This window comes from Petaurus breviceps, unplaced genomic scaffold (genome assembly GCF_028583685.1).
Source record: "Petaurus breviceps papuanus isolate PSGF00001 unplaced genomic scaffold, PetGlider_PUasm1.0 176, whole genome shotgun sequence".
In the NCBI taxonomy this organism is placed as follows: Eukaryota; Metazoa; Chordata; class Mammalia; order Diprotodontia; family Petauridae; genus Petaurus; species Petaurus breviceps.
The window spans coordinates 5,259,482-5,274,594 of NW_027185771.1; the positions used below are offsets into that span (position 1 = coordinate 5,259,482).

A 15,113-nucleotide genomic window follows, 5' to 3' on the forward strand; every position below is an offset into this window, starting at 1 on the left:
AGATCACCTCAGTTGCTAGTGTTTCCCCTAACCCCTTTTATTCTGTATATATTTTGTCTAGCTATCATCTGTCTATGCTATCTTTCTCCATCTCTTCTTCTTCCTCTCTGTCTCTGTCTCTCTCTAATTTTGTACTCAGTCAATGTAAGCTCCTTTAGGGCTGGGACTGTTGATTTGTACTTCTGCTCCCAGTATCCAGCACCATAGTAGGTGTTTAACACATGAATGAATGATTCAGAAAGTGGAATGCCGCCTCTAGGCTAATATCAGCTCTAGGAGAGTGAAGCCAGGGAGATTATTTTCCTTCTCTGAATCTTAATTTGGTTTCATTAAGATACTTAGACAGGGACATGTCAGGACCAAAGGTCTAACAGAGAAGGGGATGGCTTTAAAGCCAGACTGCCCTTTCTGGAACACACCAATACTTGAGGCAAACTATCGACCAACAACAATATGAGTTGACAGACTCTAACCTTCTGCAATATAACAATGACCCAAGAAAGGATGTAAATGCAGGGCCCTGGAGGGGGGAATGTCAGTGCAGCACCATACTTTCAGGTAGTTGGCTGGGGGTACCACTGATTTTACTCCTCTTTGGCCATAAACTCCACACACTTGTAATGTGAGGCAACAGGGTGGCACGGTGGGCAGAGGGTTGGACTTGGGGTCAGGAAAACCTTGAGCCTGCATGCAGCCTCCGGCACAGACAAGGAGTCCCTTAAGCCTCAGTTTCCTCCTCTGTAAAATGGGGATACCAGGAATTGCCTCATAGAGCTCTTGTGAAGATTAAATAAGTCAACACTTGTAAAGTGCTTTACAAACTAAGATGGAATGACATTGTAACAGGAGACATTGCCAAAGCACTTTGAATGTTATTTTATTTGATCCTTACAATAGTCTTGTGAGGCAGGCACTGTTATTACCTGCATTTCACAGATGAGAAAACTGAGGCTGACAGAGGGTCCCTGAGTGACCTTTACCCAGGGTCACTGTTACTACTAAGTGTATGAGGCAGGATGTGAAGTCAGGGCTGCATGATTTTGGGTGGTTCTTCCCCTGGATGATAATTCTCCTGACTGTACATTCTCTTCAAAAGCAAGAACTCTGGCTTCAGTTCATGGTCAGGCTCTGACATTTTGTGATCCACATTTAGGCAAGTTCATTTCTTCTCTGTGCTCAAACTGCCCATGGAGCTGGTCTTTGCTTGGTGTTCCGTAACTGGTACGTGGGCTGCAGTCCAGTCTTCTCCCTGACTCTGCTGCTGATGGCCGGTGGGTTTGGGTGAGAAACTAGGTGTTGAAAGCTGATGAAACAGGCGGGGTTGGGGGGGGGGGTCTTTTGCCAGTATCACCTGAAATCCCACAAGGGGAGGGAAAGAGGGAGAAAAAACTGCAGAGCCCCCTCAGCCCCAGCCCCAGCCCCGCCACTGGGATGAGTCTGGGTTATTAGGAGCAGTTTGTATTTATTTGTGCTTCCCTAATTACCGCTTCTTCACATCTGTAGGAAAACAGAAGGAGGCGTGTGGTGGGGCATGCAAACAGACACATATCAATTTACAGCGGGTTATTAGAAATTCTCCCAAAGAGATTAAACCCTTCTAAATGATGGTCCGCTTGACTGCTCCATAAAGAAATTTTAAAACTTCACCTCTTAGCCAACTTTCCCCCCAATTCTGGCCTCTCCTCCCAAAAGGTGGCAAAAAGTCAGTGGAAAACTGTAGAAAGGAATGAAAGAAATTAGCAGGCATCACCGAGGAAGGCTAAGGACAGAAGTTTAATTTAAACAGCAATTTCATCTGGGGATGAGTTGCATATGGCCTGAGGCTGATAGATATAAACAGTATGGAGGATGAGCGTCCCAGAGAGAGGAAGCTGGTAGCAGGGAAGGGAATGAGAGCTCAGCTCTTCCCCCTTCTCCCCCTCCCCCGAAGTTCCTACATAGGCAATGAGGAAGTTAGCTCCCCAGGAAACGAAGGTGTCAAGGCAGCTTTTCACTCTGTAGTTTAATGTAGTCCGCACTCTTGCTTCTGTCAGAGGATGACACAAAACTATGGGGCGGGCTGCTTAGCCCCAGAATTACATTGATGGGTGTTAAGGTAATGGCCACTTGGCCTATATTCTGGTTTAAGAGAAATAATCCTAGACTTAAACTGTAAATATCTTGCGAATGTGCCCATTTCAATGTAAACAGCCAAGAGTCTGGGCAGACTCCTCATGGCCTGTCCTTAATGAATAGCCTAGGTCCAGGCTGGGTGGGTGGCTCGTGGTTACGGTGGAATGAAGTCTGGAGCTCAAAGGGAGAACATGGCAGGTGTAGGCTTTCTCTGTCTTTCCTATGCACACAGAGGTAAACCACACACAGTAGTTTGGCATCCATGATTTCTTTTTAATTCAGTTCTTTCAATGTTTGACTGTGGAGACCCCCACTGATATGTTTAATGCAATCCAAAGCACGAATTTCACTTGGAAACTGGCCACCACCTTCACCACTGAGTCAGAAGCCTTAGAAAAGCAGAGCCAAGGTTAGAGGTGCAGTCGTCTGAGGGCAAAAGCATCCCACCAGCCCCATGGATGAACCTTTAGGATGGAGTTCTGCTATTGACACACTAGAAGTTTATTAAAACAGCAAGATCAATAAAATGTCCTCAGATACTGATTGGAAGGAGAACATGAAAAACAGCCCTCTTTTCTGAGAAGGGAAGGAGGGGAAGGCATTTTGGCTGCTCTGCATTTAGCAATCAGTCTGAGACTGTAAAAAAACACCAGAAACTATAGAAAAAAATCAGATTAAACCTAGAACAAGCCATTGCTTAATTCTGCTTTAGCAGCTCGGAAACAGGTGATTAAAAGAGATGTCTCTGTTTGGTCTTGCCTCTTTCCAAGGCCCAATCATAGAAGGGGATTCTATTGTTAGAGGTACAACATGAGGAAGGTTTGGGAGGGCTCATAAGAGCAAGCCCTGATGAAGATGGACCAGGTCACCCAGGCTTTAGCTGCAGGCCAGGCCTTGGGTCTGGCTAAGCAGGGTAAAACTGCTTGAGTAGATCCTTTTTGTTGATCTTCCCCATCTGGTTCCGTGGGATTTCCTCGACTAATAAGATTTCAGAAGGGATGGTGTAGGCCGCCATGTATCCTCTGGAAAAGATGAAAAAAATTTGATAACAGGTTTAGAGGGACCAGCTCTTTCTAGAAAGTCTAGTACTTGATGACTATGGATCTGGAGGAGAAAGAGGAAAGGATACGAATGTTGTGGGTTGGCATCCTTGGGAACAACCTTGGATTGGGCGGATGCCTTGTACAGACAATACAAGAGGGGTTTTTATGACTGTTTTCTCATTATCATCAGCAACAAGCATTTATTAAGTGCTTACTATGTGCTGAGCCTTAGCCCCTGCTTTCAAGGAGCTCACATCCTAATGGGAGAGACAGAATGCCAACCACCACGCACAAAGATGTATGTATGGCTCTCCCCCTACCTCTTCCTCTAGCCCTTCTCAGTCTCTTTTTCATGATCACCATTCATGTTCTGCGGATGTCTCCCAAGGCTCTCTTCTGGGACCTCTTCTCTCTCTTTCAGGGATCTCATTTATTCCTAGGGGTTTAATGACCATCTCCATGCAGGCCACTCCTAGCTCTAAATACCTAGTCTGGGGGCTCTCCCGAGCTCCAGTCTCAACATCACCAAACGTCTATCCCATAGGTATCTCAGATTCACTGTCTACAAAGACAAACTCATAATCTTCCCCCTCAAACTGAGCCCTCTTTTGAACCCCTTATTAACATTGAGGGCACCTTCATCTATAGTCACCCAGGTTTGTAACCCCAAAGGCATTCTTGATTCTTCTTCCTTCATTATCCCCTGTAACAACTGGTTCTAAAAGTCTTACTGATTCTGTTTCTATGCCACCTCTTGCATCCGTCCCCTTCTCTCCCATACCCAACTGCCATTGCCTCTTACCTGGATTACTACAGTAGCCTTCTAACTGAGCTCCCTGCTTCACCTCTCTTGCCTCTCCATTCTCTCCTTCATGGAGCTGCCCAATGGGTACTCATAAAGCACACACCTGGCCATATCATTCTTCTGTTCACTAATGGCTCCCTCGTATTGCTAGGATCAAGTGCCAACTCTTGCTCCTCTGGCTGGTACTCAAAGCCCTTGCCCAATCCGGATTCAGTCAACTTTTCTGGACAATTTGCTTCCCATCATACACTTCATGTTCTAGTCAAATGGCCCTACTTTCTATTCTTCATAGAACATCCCATACCTTGGTCAACCTGGAAGCACTTCTTCCTTATTTTTATTTTTTGGGATGTAAGGTTTCCTTTAGGGCTCAGCTCCTACATTACCTCTCCTGAGCCCCTCATGGGGAAGGGTTGCGAACACCCTGCTGGTGCTTTTCCTAGATCCCCAAATTCTTTTACATTTATTTTGCATTTCTCTACCTGTGCATACCTTGATTCCCTTAAGTAGAGAGTAAGCACCTTGAGGGCAGGCATTATTTTGTCTCTGAATTTCCAGAGCCTAGTACAGGGTCTGATATAGTAGGCAATTAATAAAGGCTTATTAAATGAATGAATGAATGATCACCACATACAAACTCTTTATGTCATAGAAAAAGAAATTGAGGCCCAGAGAAGATAAATGATTTCCCTAAAGTCATAAAGCCAGGATAGCAGGGCAGGAGTCCAATCCAGGTCCCCTGACTCAACAGTTCACACTGTGTACATTCAGAATCAGGTATCACATGTACAAAATATAAAGCTCCCAAATGATGTTGTGATATCAAAAAATAGAAATGGGTGTTTGCATTGGTTCCCATGTTTCACCGTAATGATCTTGTCCTTTCCATCAAAAGAGAATTAAATTTCACACTACCTTGGCTGTGCCGATGTGTATTTTGACAGAGCTTAACCATCTTCACCAACATGATAAACACTCATTCTACATGTTGTCTTGCAATGGGTTATGAATCCAGACTTAACCAACAAATATTTAACGAGCAACTACCATGCACCAAGCAGGAACCCCCTGGGATATAACCATATAACCCCCTTGGAGTTTAATATGAGTCAAAGCCCATGAATGACATGGACAAATACTCATGTCCATTTTGGGAAGGGTTTTGAAGTCAGCAGACAGTAACTTTCCTAAGGCTTCCAGGATCAAACCTGAGTGATCTGGACATAGGAACTCGAAGAGTGCTAAAGGCTAGGATTGGGCAAATCTGGTTTGAAGTTCCTTTAATGAGAACAGCAGTTGAATATTAAATTCTTTGGTGCTCCCAAGGCTTGTCTATTCCATATTCTACGAAGGTTTGTTCCACTGTAAAGATAGACAGGCGAGCAAAGGATGCGTTCCCTTTGCTCCTCTCACTCTCTCTGTTTCCTTCTCTCTATGTCTCTGTCTTTTTGTCTCTGACTCCTTCCCCACCCCCACTCCCACCCCCATAATTATACTTCAGTTACCATGAACTGATGACATAGTATTTTGAGTTGATTTTTCCAGTAATGGTGATGGATTTGATTGTTTCACTTCTGGCCAATGGCCCACATTTCACAGAATCAGACTCTTAACCCTGGAAGGGCACTTAGAGGTCATCTAATCCAATCTCCCATCTAGTACAGGCATCCTTTCTACAGCATGTCTGACAGATGGTCACCTGACCTCAGTTGGAACATTTCTAGGAAGGAGGAATTTAATTAACTCAAATGGCAGTCCATCATTCCACCGATGGACTCAGAGAGTCTTGGGGCTGGATGCAGCCTGAGAGCCCATCTAGTCCAACACCTTCACCTTAAAGTTTATTTTTTTCTTTTGTTAAACCAATATTGTGTCTCCTTGTTCGATTCCACCCATTGGCCTTAAGTTCTGACCTTCGGAGACACACAGAACAAGACCACACTCTCATTCAGGTGTGTCAATCCTTTAGAATTTTAAAGACAGTCATCATGATTCTCCATTGTAAGAGAACTGGTTGAGGCTTAGGGAATCATGGGAATGATATAAAAAGAGCAAAACTGCCCACCCTTCCTGGGGACTGAACCCTGGCTTTGTGATAACCGTGCTGTAAACCAAAGAGCCTCTATAAGCCACTCATTCAGCTACAGTCTGTTCATACATCTTGGTAAACAAGTACTCATTATTTACCAGCCTGGATTCATTTTACCATAGTTGCCTTATCCCAAAGGGGCACAGGGATAGGTAACAGAAATGAAATTATCATTCTTTATGATTGGTCCAATATGAATTGTTATTCATTACAGGCAAGTGGCCATTTGCAAGGCTATATTAAAATAAACATGGCTTGGCACAAGTTTCTGGAAGTTGCAGAGGATTAACTCTTTGGTATTTCCAGTTGTGTCATGTTGCAGAGCCAGCAATTGGATGTGGCTGAGAAATCCCAAATCGCGGCCTTAACAGATGGTGCTGTTTATGAATAAACATGAGCCTAATAGCCTTATAGGTCTGTGTACATCTGCCCACAACTAGCAAGCATCAGCGGACACGACGAAGTACATTGGTGATATGCCTTAATGGCACCATTATCACGCAATAACATGGTGCTGTTAATGCATCCTGCTGCAAGCTGACAGGGTTACAGCTATGGCTTCCTGCAGCAACAATGGCTTACCCATCAACACCAGGGGATCTTGGGATGGAAGCTGCAATTTATGGCCCCTCCACTATGTGCTGACTTGTGATTGGATGCAGCTGTGAAACCCCAATTGTGGGTGACATTGTTCCTGGAAACCCCTTGGGTGGGCAACCTTACATGGGTAGGTAACATCTGTGTGCCATTGGCAGCTGCTGGTGGGATCAAGAATGTTTCTGGACTTACATATTGCCACAGGCATAGAAATGGACCTATGGGGATGTGATTGTGTGTGTGTATGTGTTTGCACACATGTATGTAACATAAACCTACATGCCTTGTCATTGTAGGAATGCTGGCCAATATAGCCACAGTCAAGGTCTAAAGTGGGGAAGGGGGGGGGCTGGGATTTTTTCTTCAAATAATGGGCATAAGGATTTAGGGTGAGATTTTCTTCCTGTAAAGTCCCACTCCTTATCCAGAAAATTTCTCATGTGAACATTTATTACCATGGCTAGCACAATGTCATGATCAGAGGGTTTCTATGCTCCACTCAGTTCTCACATATGATTCCCACACTTGGTTTTTTGGTAGTCTGCCCTCCATTCCTACTCTGAGTTTTTAATGAATAGAAGGAGGATCACAGAAACAGAGTTAGAAGGAATCTTAGAGGTCATTGAATCCAACCCTTCCTGGTATCAGCATTCCTTTTAAAATATTTACAGTAAATGGTCATCCAGCCTCTGTCTGAACACCTCCAATGACAGTGAATTCATGAGTCCCCAGGGTAACCCACTTCATCTTTGGACATCTGTAATTATCCAGAAATTTTCCTTATATTGAGCCAAAATCTGATACGCTGTAACTTCTACTGCCCATGAGTTCTAGGTCTGTTCTCTGGAACCAAAAAGAACAAGTCCAATCCCTCTTCACATCCATTGGAAGAAGCAATGGTGTTTCCTCCCTCCACCTCCCCCTTCTCCCAAGTTCTGGAGAACAAGGACAAATGCCTCAGGTCCTTCAATCTACCTTTGATAGGTAAGATTTCTAGTTTCCTCACCATCCTGATCTCCTTCCACCGAATGAGTGTGTTCAGAAAGCTGACAGTGACTATGTAAACACAACCAGTGCCAGGAACACCATCCCTCCTCCCCCCTGCCCCACAGAATCCCCCTCTTCCTTTGAGGTACAAGCTAAGTACCACCTTCTGAAGGAAGAATCTCCAGATTCCTCCCAGCCACTTGTGCCCTTCCCCCTAAATGACCTGGCATTCAATTTTTTGTTAAATACCTATAATACTTTAATTTTTTATGAAATTCTTATCTCTGTCCTTGCTCTCTCAAGCTCCTTGTGAGCAGGGCATATTTCACTCAATGTATTTCTATCACTAGAACCTAGGACAGAGCCTGATAAATAGTAGGTGCTTAATAAGTACCCACTGATTGACTGATTGAATGCATTCAACACTGCCAATATGGTCCCAAATGTGCGAAACAGAAGGCACTCAGTACTGGCTGGTCTGGTCTGAATGTCAGGATCTTGCTGAGAGAAGCCCAAGGCTGTAAACAAACCTAAGGCATGACCTATTCATGCCCTAAACTTGCTTCTGGGAGGGTTTCACACAGCCATGGTTTGGGAAAGGGAGACTGGGAGTGGTGGTGGAGGGCATGGGAGAGGGGGAGCAAGGAAGGTGTTTTCCTATTGTGAATGAACAAGTGAATACAGGATTATTTCAAGCTGCTCCACAGAAAATCTACCAACTTTTAAAAGTGTCTTTTGGACCGTTATCCCAGGACTGTCTTCTGGGATCCACAATAACCACAGACCAAGGCTTCTCCTTGGTCTCTGTAGGTCTCTTAGGCTCCTTCCAGTGGAAGAGGACAAAAGCAGAGGTACACCAGAGAATTCTACTGGTTCCCAGGGTTGTGTGCTTCAAACAAAAGTCCTAACACTAGGTGTTTTGAGCTGTGACCTCCCCTGCCCCATGCAGTAACACTTAACAGGTGTGGTCCCCTCTCCATCCCTCCTGCACAATGATCACATTCCAATTCCCTCTGGAATTCAAAGGAATCGATAACCCAAGGCCATGGCACTCAGGCGTAGTTACAGCAAACCCCATTAGAATGAACAGGCAATTAAAAATGTATTACTAGCAAATAAATAATTTGCCACATTCAGTTCCTTTTGTTTCCTGATTAATGGCTGAAAATATCCATGCCACATTCCAGCAAGCATAATGATATAGGACACTTCACTGAAGCATCATTATGATTCCTGAATTTCCTTCCCATTGTCTCATGAGTTGAAAACTCTCCTACCAGCTGCTGAGGTTTTGCTCTTAGACCCAACTGGACCAACATTCTCCCTTCTCCAGTGCTGTTCTGACAGTTCATGTACTGCCTTGTGTCTATTTAACAACCACCCATTGTCCATATGTTGGGCTACCCAGCCTAATGACTACCCTGGACCTTTGTCCTTCAGTATCAAGTGCAATGCTATGAGCATCAAAGGGGCTTAACAGATGTTACCTGACTTGAATCAGTGAGTGACACAATCATTCTAGATGCCTCAGATACTTCTTAACTAGACGGATTTCTGAACATCACTGACAATGACATGAATCAACAGTTTGTTGTTTCAGTAATGTCTGACTTTTCGTGACCCCATTTGGGGTTTTCTTGACAAAGATACTGGAGAGGTTTGCCATGATCTTCTCCAGAATCAGCATCTAGCTGTCCACAAACACAGGTCCTGAGTAAATCACAGGATGTAGACTAGGACCCCATGGGATTTCAGAGCAGATAGGCCCTGTTGGTGACAAGCTTCCAGGATATAGCATTTGACTGGGTAGAAAAACAAGAAATTGAATGTGACTCTAGAATTGTGAGCTTTGGATCAAGCAGGATGGTTGTAATTCAGAGTAATGGGGAAGCTTGCCTAGGTAGATGATTTAGAAGGGAAGATGAATAAGTAGGGTCAAAAGAGACCTCACACAGGATTACAGAATGATCACTTCAGAGAGGCCAGGGACCTTTACAGGTCATTTGGTCCACAGCTTCCCTTTCTGAGAGGCGATGTGGTACAAAGGCAAAGGTGCTGGATTTGAGTCTGGGCCTCAGTTTCCTCAGCTATAAAACTGAGGTTGTTGGATTCAGTTCCAATGAGTGACCACGGAGGTTCCTTCCATTTTGAAATCCATGACCTTATGATTCTGATAAGGACTCCATCTGGCATCTGCTTTGCTAAGCGTGATATGGAATCTGCCCATTTGACTAGCCCAATCTCACTGGTTATGGAACATAACTGGACTGGTCAGTATGGAAAAGAATGAAGTTGAGAACAATTTATAGACAGAAGCTAGATCCAACAAGGCAGATGAGCTCCCAGAGGGTGCAAGGGTAAAGAGAGATACTTAGACAAGTCAGGGCAGAAACTCTTTGTGTTGGCCAAAAGTCAGTGGGGAAATGGAAATCATGCTAATGAAGGTGGGAAGTGGCAAAAGACCAGAATATCTATGCTGGGAAGTGAGAGAAACAGAGTGGAGGCCTCTGGAAAACACTGGCTACTGATGATCACAATGGGGGCAGGTGAAGTTGGGGGACCTGGAAGTTGTCTAGTAGGAAAGGAACAGCTGTAATATGGGAGTCCCAAGAATAAGAACCTTGAATTAGTGACATCTGAAGAGGAAAGCTGGGTGAGAAGGAAAGCGAGAAATGTCTATAAGAAAATTTGAGGAGAGGAAAAATCCTCTGGGAAGCCTTCACAACCAATATCTATTCAATGCAGCCTTGGCTGGGTTCCACTCAGTGTAATTCTAGTACAGCACAATATGTGTCCTAATGTTTGTGTCATTCTTAAAGAAAAACATCACTCATCAGGCTATTAGAGAAGCTATTAAAATGAATCAGGAACCTCATCGTGCTACTAAGGATGTGGGCTTAAATGTTGCTAACGCTTAGAAATTCTTTAGGAAGCAGACCAGTCACTTCATTGAAAAGTGGGAGTTTCTCTTTTTTTAGATGTAGGTGGCCTTTGAATATGGGTTCCTGATAAATTATAGACTATCTCCTTGGACCCTTTTAAAGCAAGTCCTTTTCCAAAGGACATGTTCTCTTTGCCAGGCTTTGAAACAGTGGAAGGAATGCTGGAAAAAGAGGGAGAAGGCCCTAGGAGGGTCTCCCTGCAATCGCTTACTATCTAGTCTCTCTCAGTTTTCATTTCCTCATCTGTAAAATGGGCTGGAGAAGGAAACAGCAAGCCACTTCAGTATCTTTGCCAAGAAAACAACAAATAGGGTCACAGAGAGTCCAACATGACAGAAAAATGACCCAACAACAGGACCTAGTAATCCCTGAACTGGGCAGCCAGGTGGCACAGTGGATAGAGCATCAGGACTGGAATCAGGAAGAACTGTGTTCAAATGTGGTCTCAGATATTTACTAGCTGTGTGACTCTGGGCAAGTCACTTAACACTGTTTGCCTCAATTTCTTAACTTGTCAAATGAGCTGGAGAAGGAAATGGCAAACCGCTCCAGTATCTTTGTTATTTTTCTTTCTTTCTTTTTTAAATGATTTTTTAGTTTTCAACATTCACTTCTGTAAGTTTTAAATTTTCTCTCCCTCCCTTCCTCCTCCCTCCCCAAGATGACTTGCAATCTGATATGGGCTCTACACATACATTCCTATTAAACACATTTTCACATTAGTCATGTTGCATAGAAGAATTATAACAAATGGGAAAAACCATGAGGAAGAAAACAAAACGAAACAAAATAATCTGCTTTGCTCTGCATTCTGACTCCATAGTTCTTTCTCTGGATGTGGCTGGCATCTTCAGTCATGCGTCCTTTGGAACACTTCAGTATCTTTGACAAGAAAGCCCCAAATGGAGTCACAAAGAACTGGACATGACTGAACAACAAGAATGAAAACTTTGAGGCAGGCGGGTGGCTGTTAGAGAGAGTGCTGGGCCTGGAGTCACATCTGGCCTCAGACACTTCCTACCTGGGTGACTGGACAAATCGCTTCATAACCACTCCGGTATCTTTGTCAAGAAACCACCCCCAGACAGTATGGTCCAGGGGTCATGAAGAGTCGGACACGACTGACAATCTCAGGATTACAGAATTTCAGAATTAGAAGGCTGCATGGTTCAATCAGTACCTGAAAAATGATCTTCTCTACAATACCTATCAATCAATCAATCAATCAATCAATCAATAACAAGCACTATGCCAGGCACTGGGGACCCAAAGAAAGGCAAAAAATAAACCACAACAAAAACCCAAAATAGGATCTCTTCTCTCAAGGAGCCCACGCTCTAATGTGGGAGATCACATGCAAACACCTAGGTAAATGTAAGATGCATACACAGTAAATGGGAGGGAATCCCAGAAGGGACTGTGGGGACCAGAATTACAGGTGGAACCTCCCCATAGAAGGGAGAACTTGAGCTGAAGTTATGAGTGAGAGCATGCCAGGCCTGGGAATGGGAGAGAGGGGGACAGGCTTGGTGTCACCTGTCACTTTGTCGTCAGGTTATCCATGTCACTGGTGACAAAGCTGAACTGCACAGATCTCTCTAAAGAAGCCCTCCTTCCAAGCTGATATCAAACCAAGGGTGACTACTTCTGTATCTGATCAATCATACAGACAGTCTGGAGATACCAGGGACCCTCCAATCCCACGGGACCTCAGATTCTGATCAGCCTTCGGTACCCCAGGATGCTCTTTGAACCAGATGATTGGAACACATCAAGGCCGCCTAGGTGATCTGTTACTACCTCCTTATGTCTCTTGGATGTCAATCAACTCCCCATTAGTCATTTTTGTTCTCTTCTTTCCAGTCCAAAGATCATTTTCCTTGGCAGAAAAAATGAAAGCAAAATGTGACTTCAGCAGCTTCTGCCTTCCCTTCACTGCTGATTATCTTTTGCCCATCCATCCCAAGCAGAGATTTTGTTCCTGCTTTGATCCTCCTTCCCCCTGACCCCCACAATATATGTGCAAACAAAATCCTTCTTGCCACCCTTGTCTTTCTTTGCCAGCCTCAGCTCATTCTGAGCTTCAGCACTAGTGACTCTCCCTCTAAAGGACCAGACCACACCCTTTTGTCTTCACCTTCAGTTACCTGCCTTTGCTTCCAACTTTGGAGTGGAGGGAACCCTTCAGTTGGACTTAGAAAAGTCTAAGCTCTAATTCTACCTCACACAGCTGGGCAAGGCACTTAGCCTCTCTCAGCCTCGGTTTCTTCATAGGGAAAATGAGGATGAAAACAGCACCTACATCTCAGGGCTGTTGTGAAGATCAAATGAGATAATGTGTATAAAGTGTCTGGTAAACTTTAATATAGCATCTAAAAGTTAGCTATCGTTATCATTAGCTACAACAAGTTTTTAAAAATATAAAATGGAAGCTTTGGTAGACAAAATCAGTGCTGATAAATTAGGATGAAACAGATTACTATTACTGTACCATAAGAAATTACAAATGTGAAGAACTCAGAGAATCATGGGAAGATTATTTATAAACTTATTCAGTGTGAAGTAAGTAGAACCAGGAAAAAAAAATATTCATAATGGCTACAATTATGTTAACAGGAAGAACAAAAGAGGAATTCTGCGTAATTACTTGTATTGACCAAACTTGGTTCTGGAGAAGGGCTCAGAAAATATACCTTCTTCTCCTCTTGGCAGAGGTGGGAAACCATGGATGTAGACTATTGCATACACTATCAGATACAGTTGATGTGCTTGACCATTTTTGCTGAACTGCTTTTTTCTCGGTTTTCTTTTTAACCCTTTATATCAAGGGATATTTACTAGCTAGGTAGTGAAGAGGAATATATTTGGAAATGAAAATTATGTAAAAACAAAAAATATCACTAAAAATAAGATTTTTTAAAAACCTAAACTAGTTGGGAGTTTCATGTACACTTGCACTGGTCTCTTGAGACCCCTGCCCCTTTTCTTCCTCATCAGAACTGTTTGTTTCTTCAAATCTCATTTTTTAGATCTTCCCCATTCCTCCTGGGATAACTTCAATATAGCTATACCTCATGGGATGTTACATTTCTATGAACCCTTTAAAATTCATTTCCCCCAAATTTTAGAGTATATGCTAGACTATTCATGTCTTTCTTCTCCTTCCCTATCATAAATGCTAAAACAGAAGTCATTTCCCCTCAAAGCATCCATAATTTCTACTCCAGTTCATTACTTCCTTGTTGGAGAAAATCAGATCCAGAATAGAATTTTCCCCCTTGTTAGTTCCTCTTCCTTTGGAAGGATGAAATGATTATTTAAGAAAGTTAAGACATTATTAGCTGCTCTGCTTTCACCTGAGAGATCCAGCAGATTCTGAATAACACAAATCTCCTATCACTATTCTATTCTGCCTCTGGGTCAGAATTGCAACATGTTTCTCAAAATCCTTATCTATTTCCTCTTATCTGATGAATATCTTGTTTTTGTTCCTACCTTCCTTGATTTTCACATCCTCCATCTTTGGTACCTGAATTTCCGCAAATGAATACCTTTTATTAATATACATTTATTCCTTTCACCCTCCCACCACCAATTTTATCTCTCTTGTTTCTTCTGAATAAGGTATACCATTCCAGAGTCACCAATTCAGCAGTGTCAGTGATAACTGAGATCAAAGTTACCTCCTTAAGTTAGGATTTCTAGTTAACCTTGTTTGTTATTGTATATAGATATCTCAGGCCTGACTTTATTATTCCTTTCTTTCTTGGATTTTCTCTACTGTTTCTCAACTGATAATCTTCCTTCACTGCTACTTCCTGTGGTATCTGGGACATAAATAGGCAGTCTTTCCCTTTCTCTTTTCCCTTTCAATTTAATTTTGATTAGATTTGCTAAACTCTAGGCAAATAATTCTTATCAGGTTTTGTTAGGTATGCTCCACTCCTGGTCAGAAGCCTGTCATTCCTACATTTTAAGGCACTGTCTAGAAACACAAATTCAAATTTAGTAGAAAGAAATATAAGATAAAATACACCAGTCAAAATCTTGGACTAGAAAGTAAGAAGATTGCTTTGCAATTTTATAAATAACAAGTTTTCTTCTGAAAATCCTAGTCTATAATGCAGCCATTTACTTCCCGGGCAATTCTATTATTTCTTACATCCTTTGAAAAGGAAAACTGGGACAAAGAAGTAGTTTGGTTAAGATATGCTGCTCAATAAAGAGCAAACCCAAGGTATTAAGGTATTAAACTATACATTTATCAGTACATAGGGTGCTGATGAAATGTCACTTGGCATGAAGTTCTTTTTTTCAGACTTTAAAACCTTTCATACTTTTTTGGTTCTTAATACAATTTAATTCAACGAACACTTATTAAAGCCTGTTGGATATAAAACAGAGGTTTCAAACACATAGCTCACAAACTCCTCAGTGCCCTTGAAACCAGATTAAAATGTAATTGGGGAATATCTGACAAAGTAAATAAAAATACAATATATAATGTCACATAACGAACACGTATAATGTTAACTTGG

The 15,113-nt window shown here is 42.7% G+C and overlaps 1 protein-coding gene across 3 annotated transcripts in view; it reads right to left on the minus strand.

Moving 5' to 3' along the window:
* Positions 1 to 2,364: 2,364 nt before the first annotated feature.
* Positions 2,365 to 15,113, minus strand: part of ACSF3 (acyl-CoA synthetase family member 3) — a 239,209-nt gene continuing 226,460 nt past the window's right edge. For all 3 annotated transcript variants that reach the window (XM_069085545.1, XM_069085544.1, XM_069085546.1), the window contains one exon: positions 2,365 to 3,134. In XM_069085545.1, the coding sequence (XP_068941646.1) occupies positions 3,017 to 3,134 (118 nt within the window). In that variant the 3' untranslated portion in view covers positions 2,365 to 3,016. The remainder of the gene's footprint in view (positions 3,135 to 15,113) is intronic.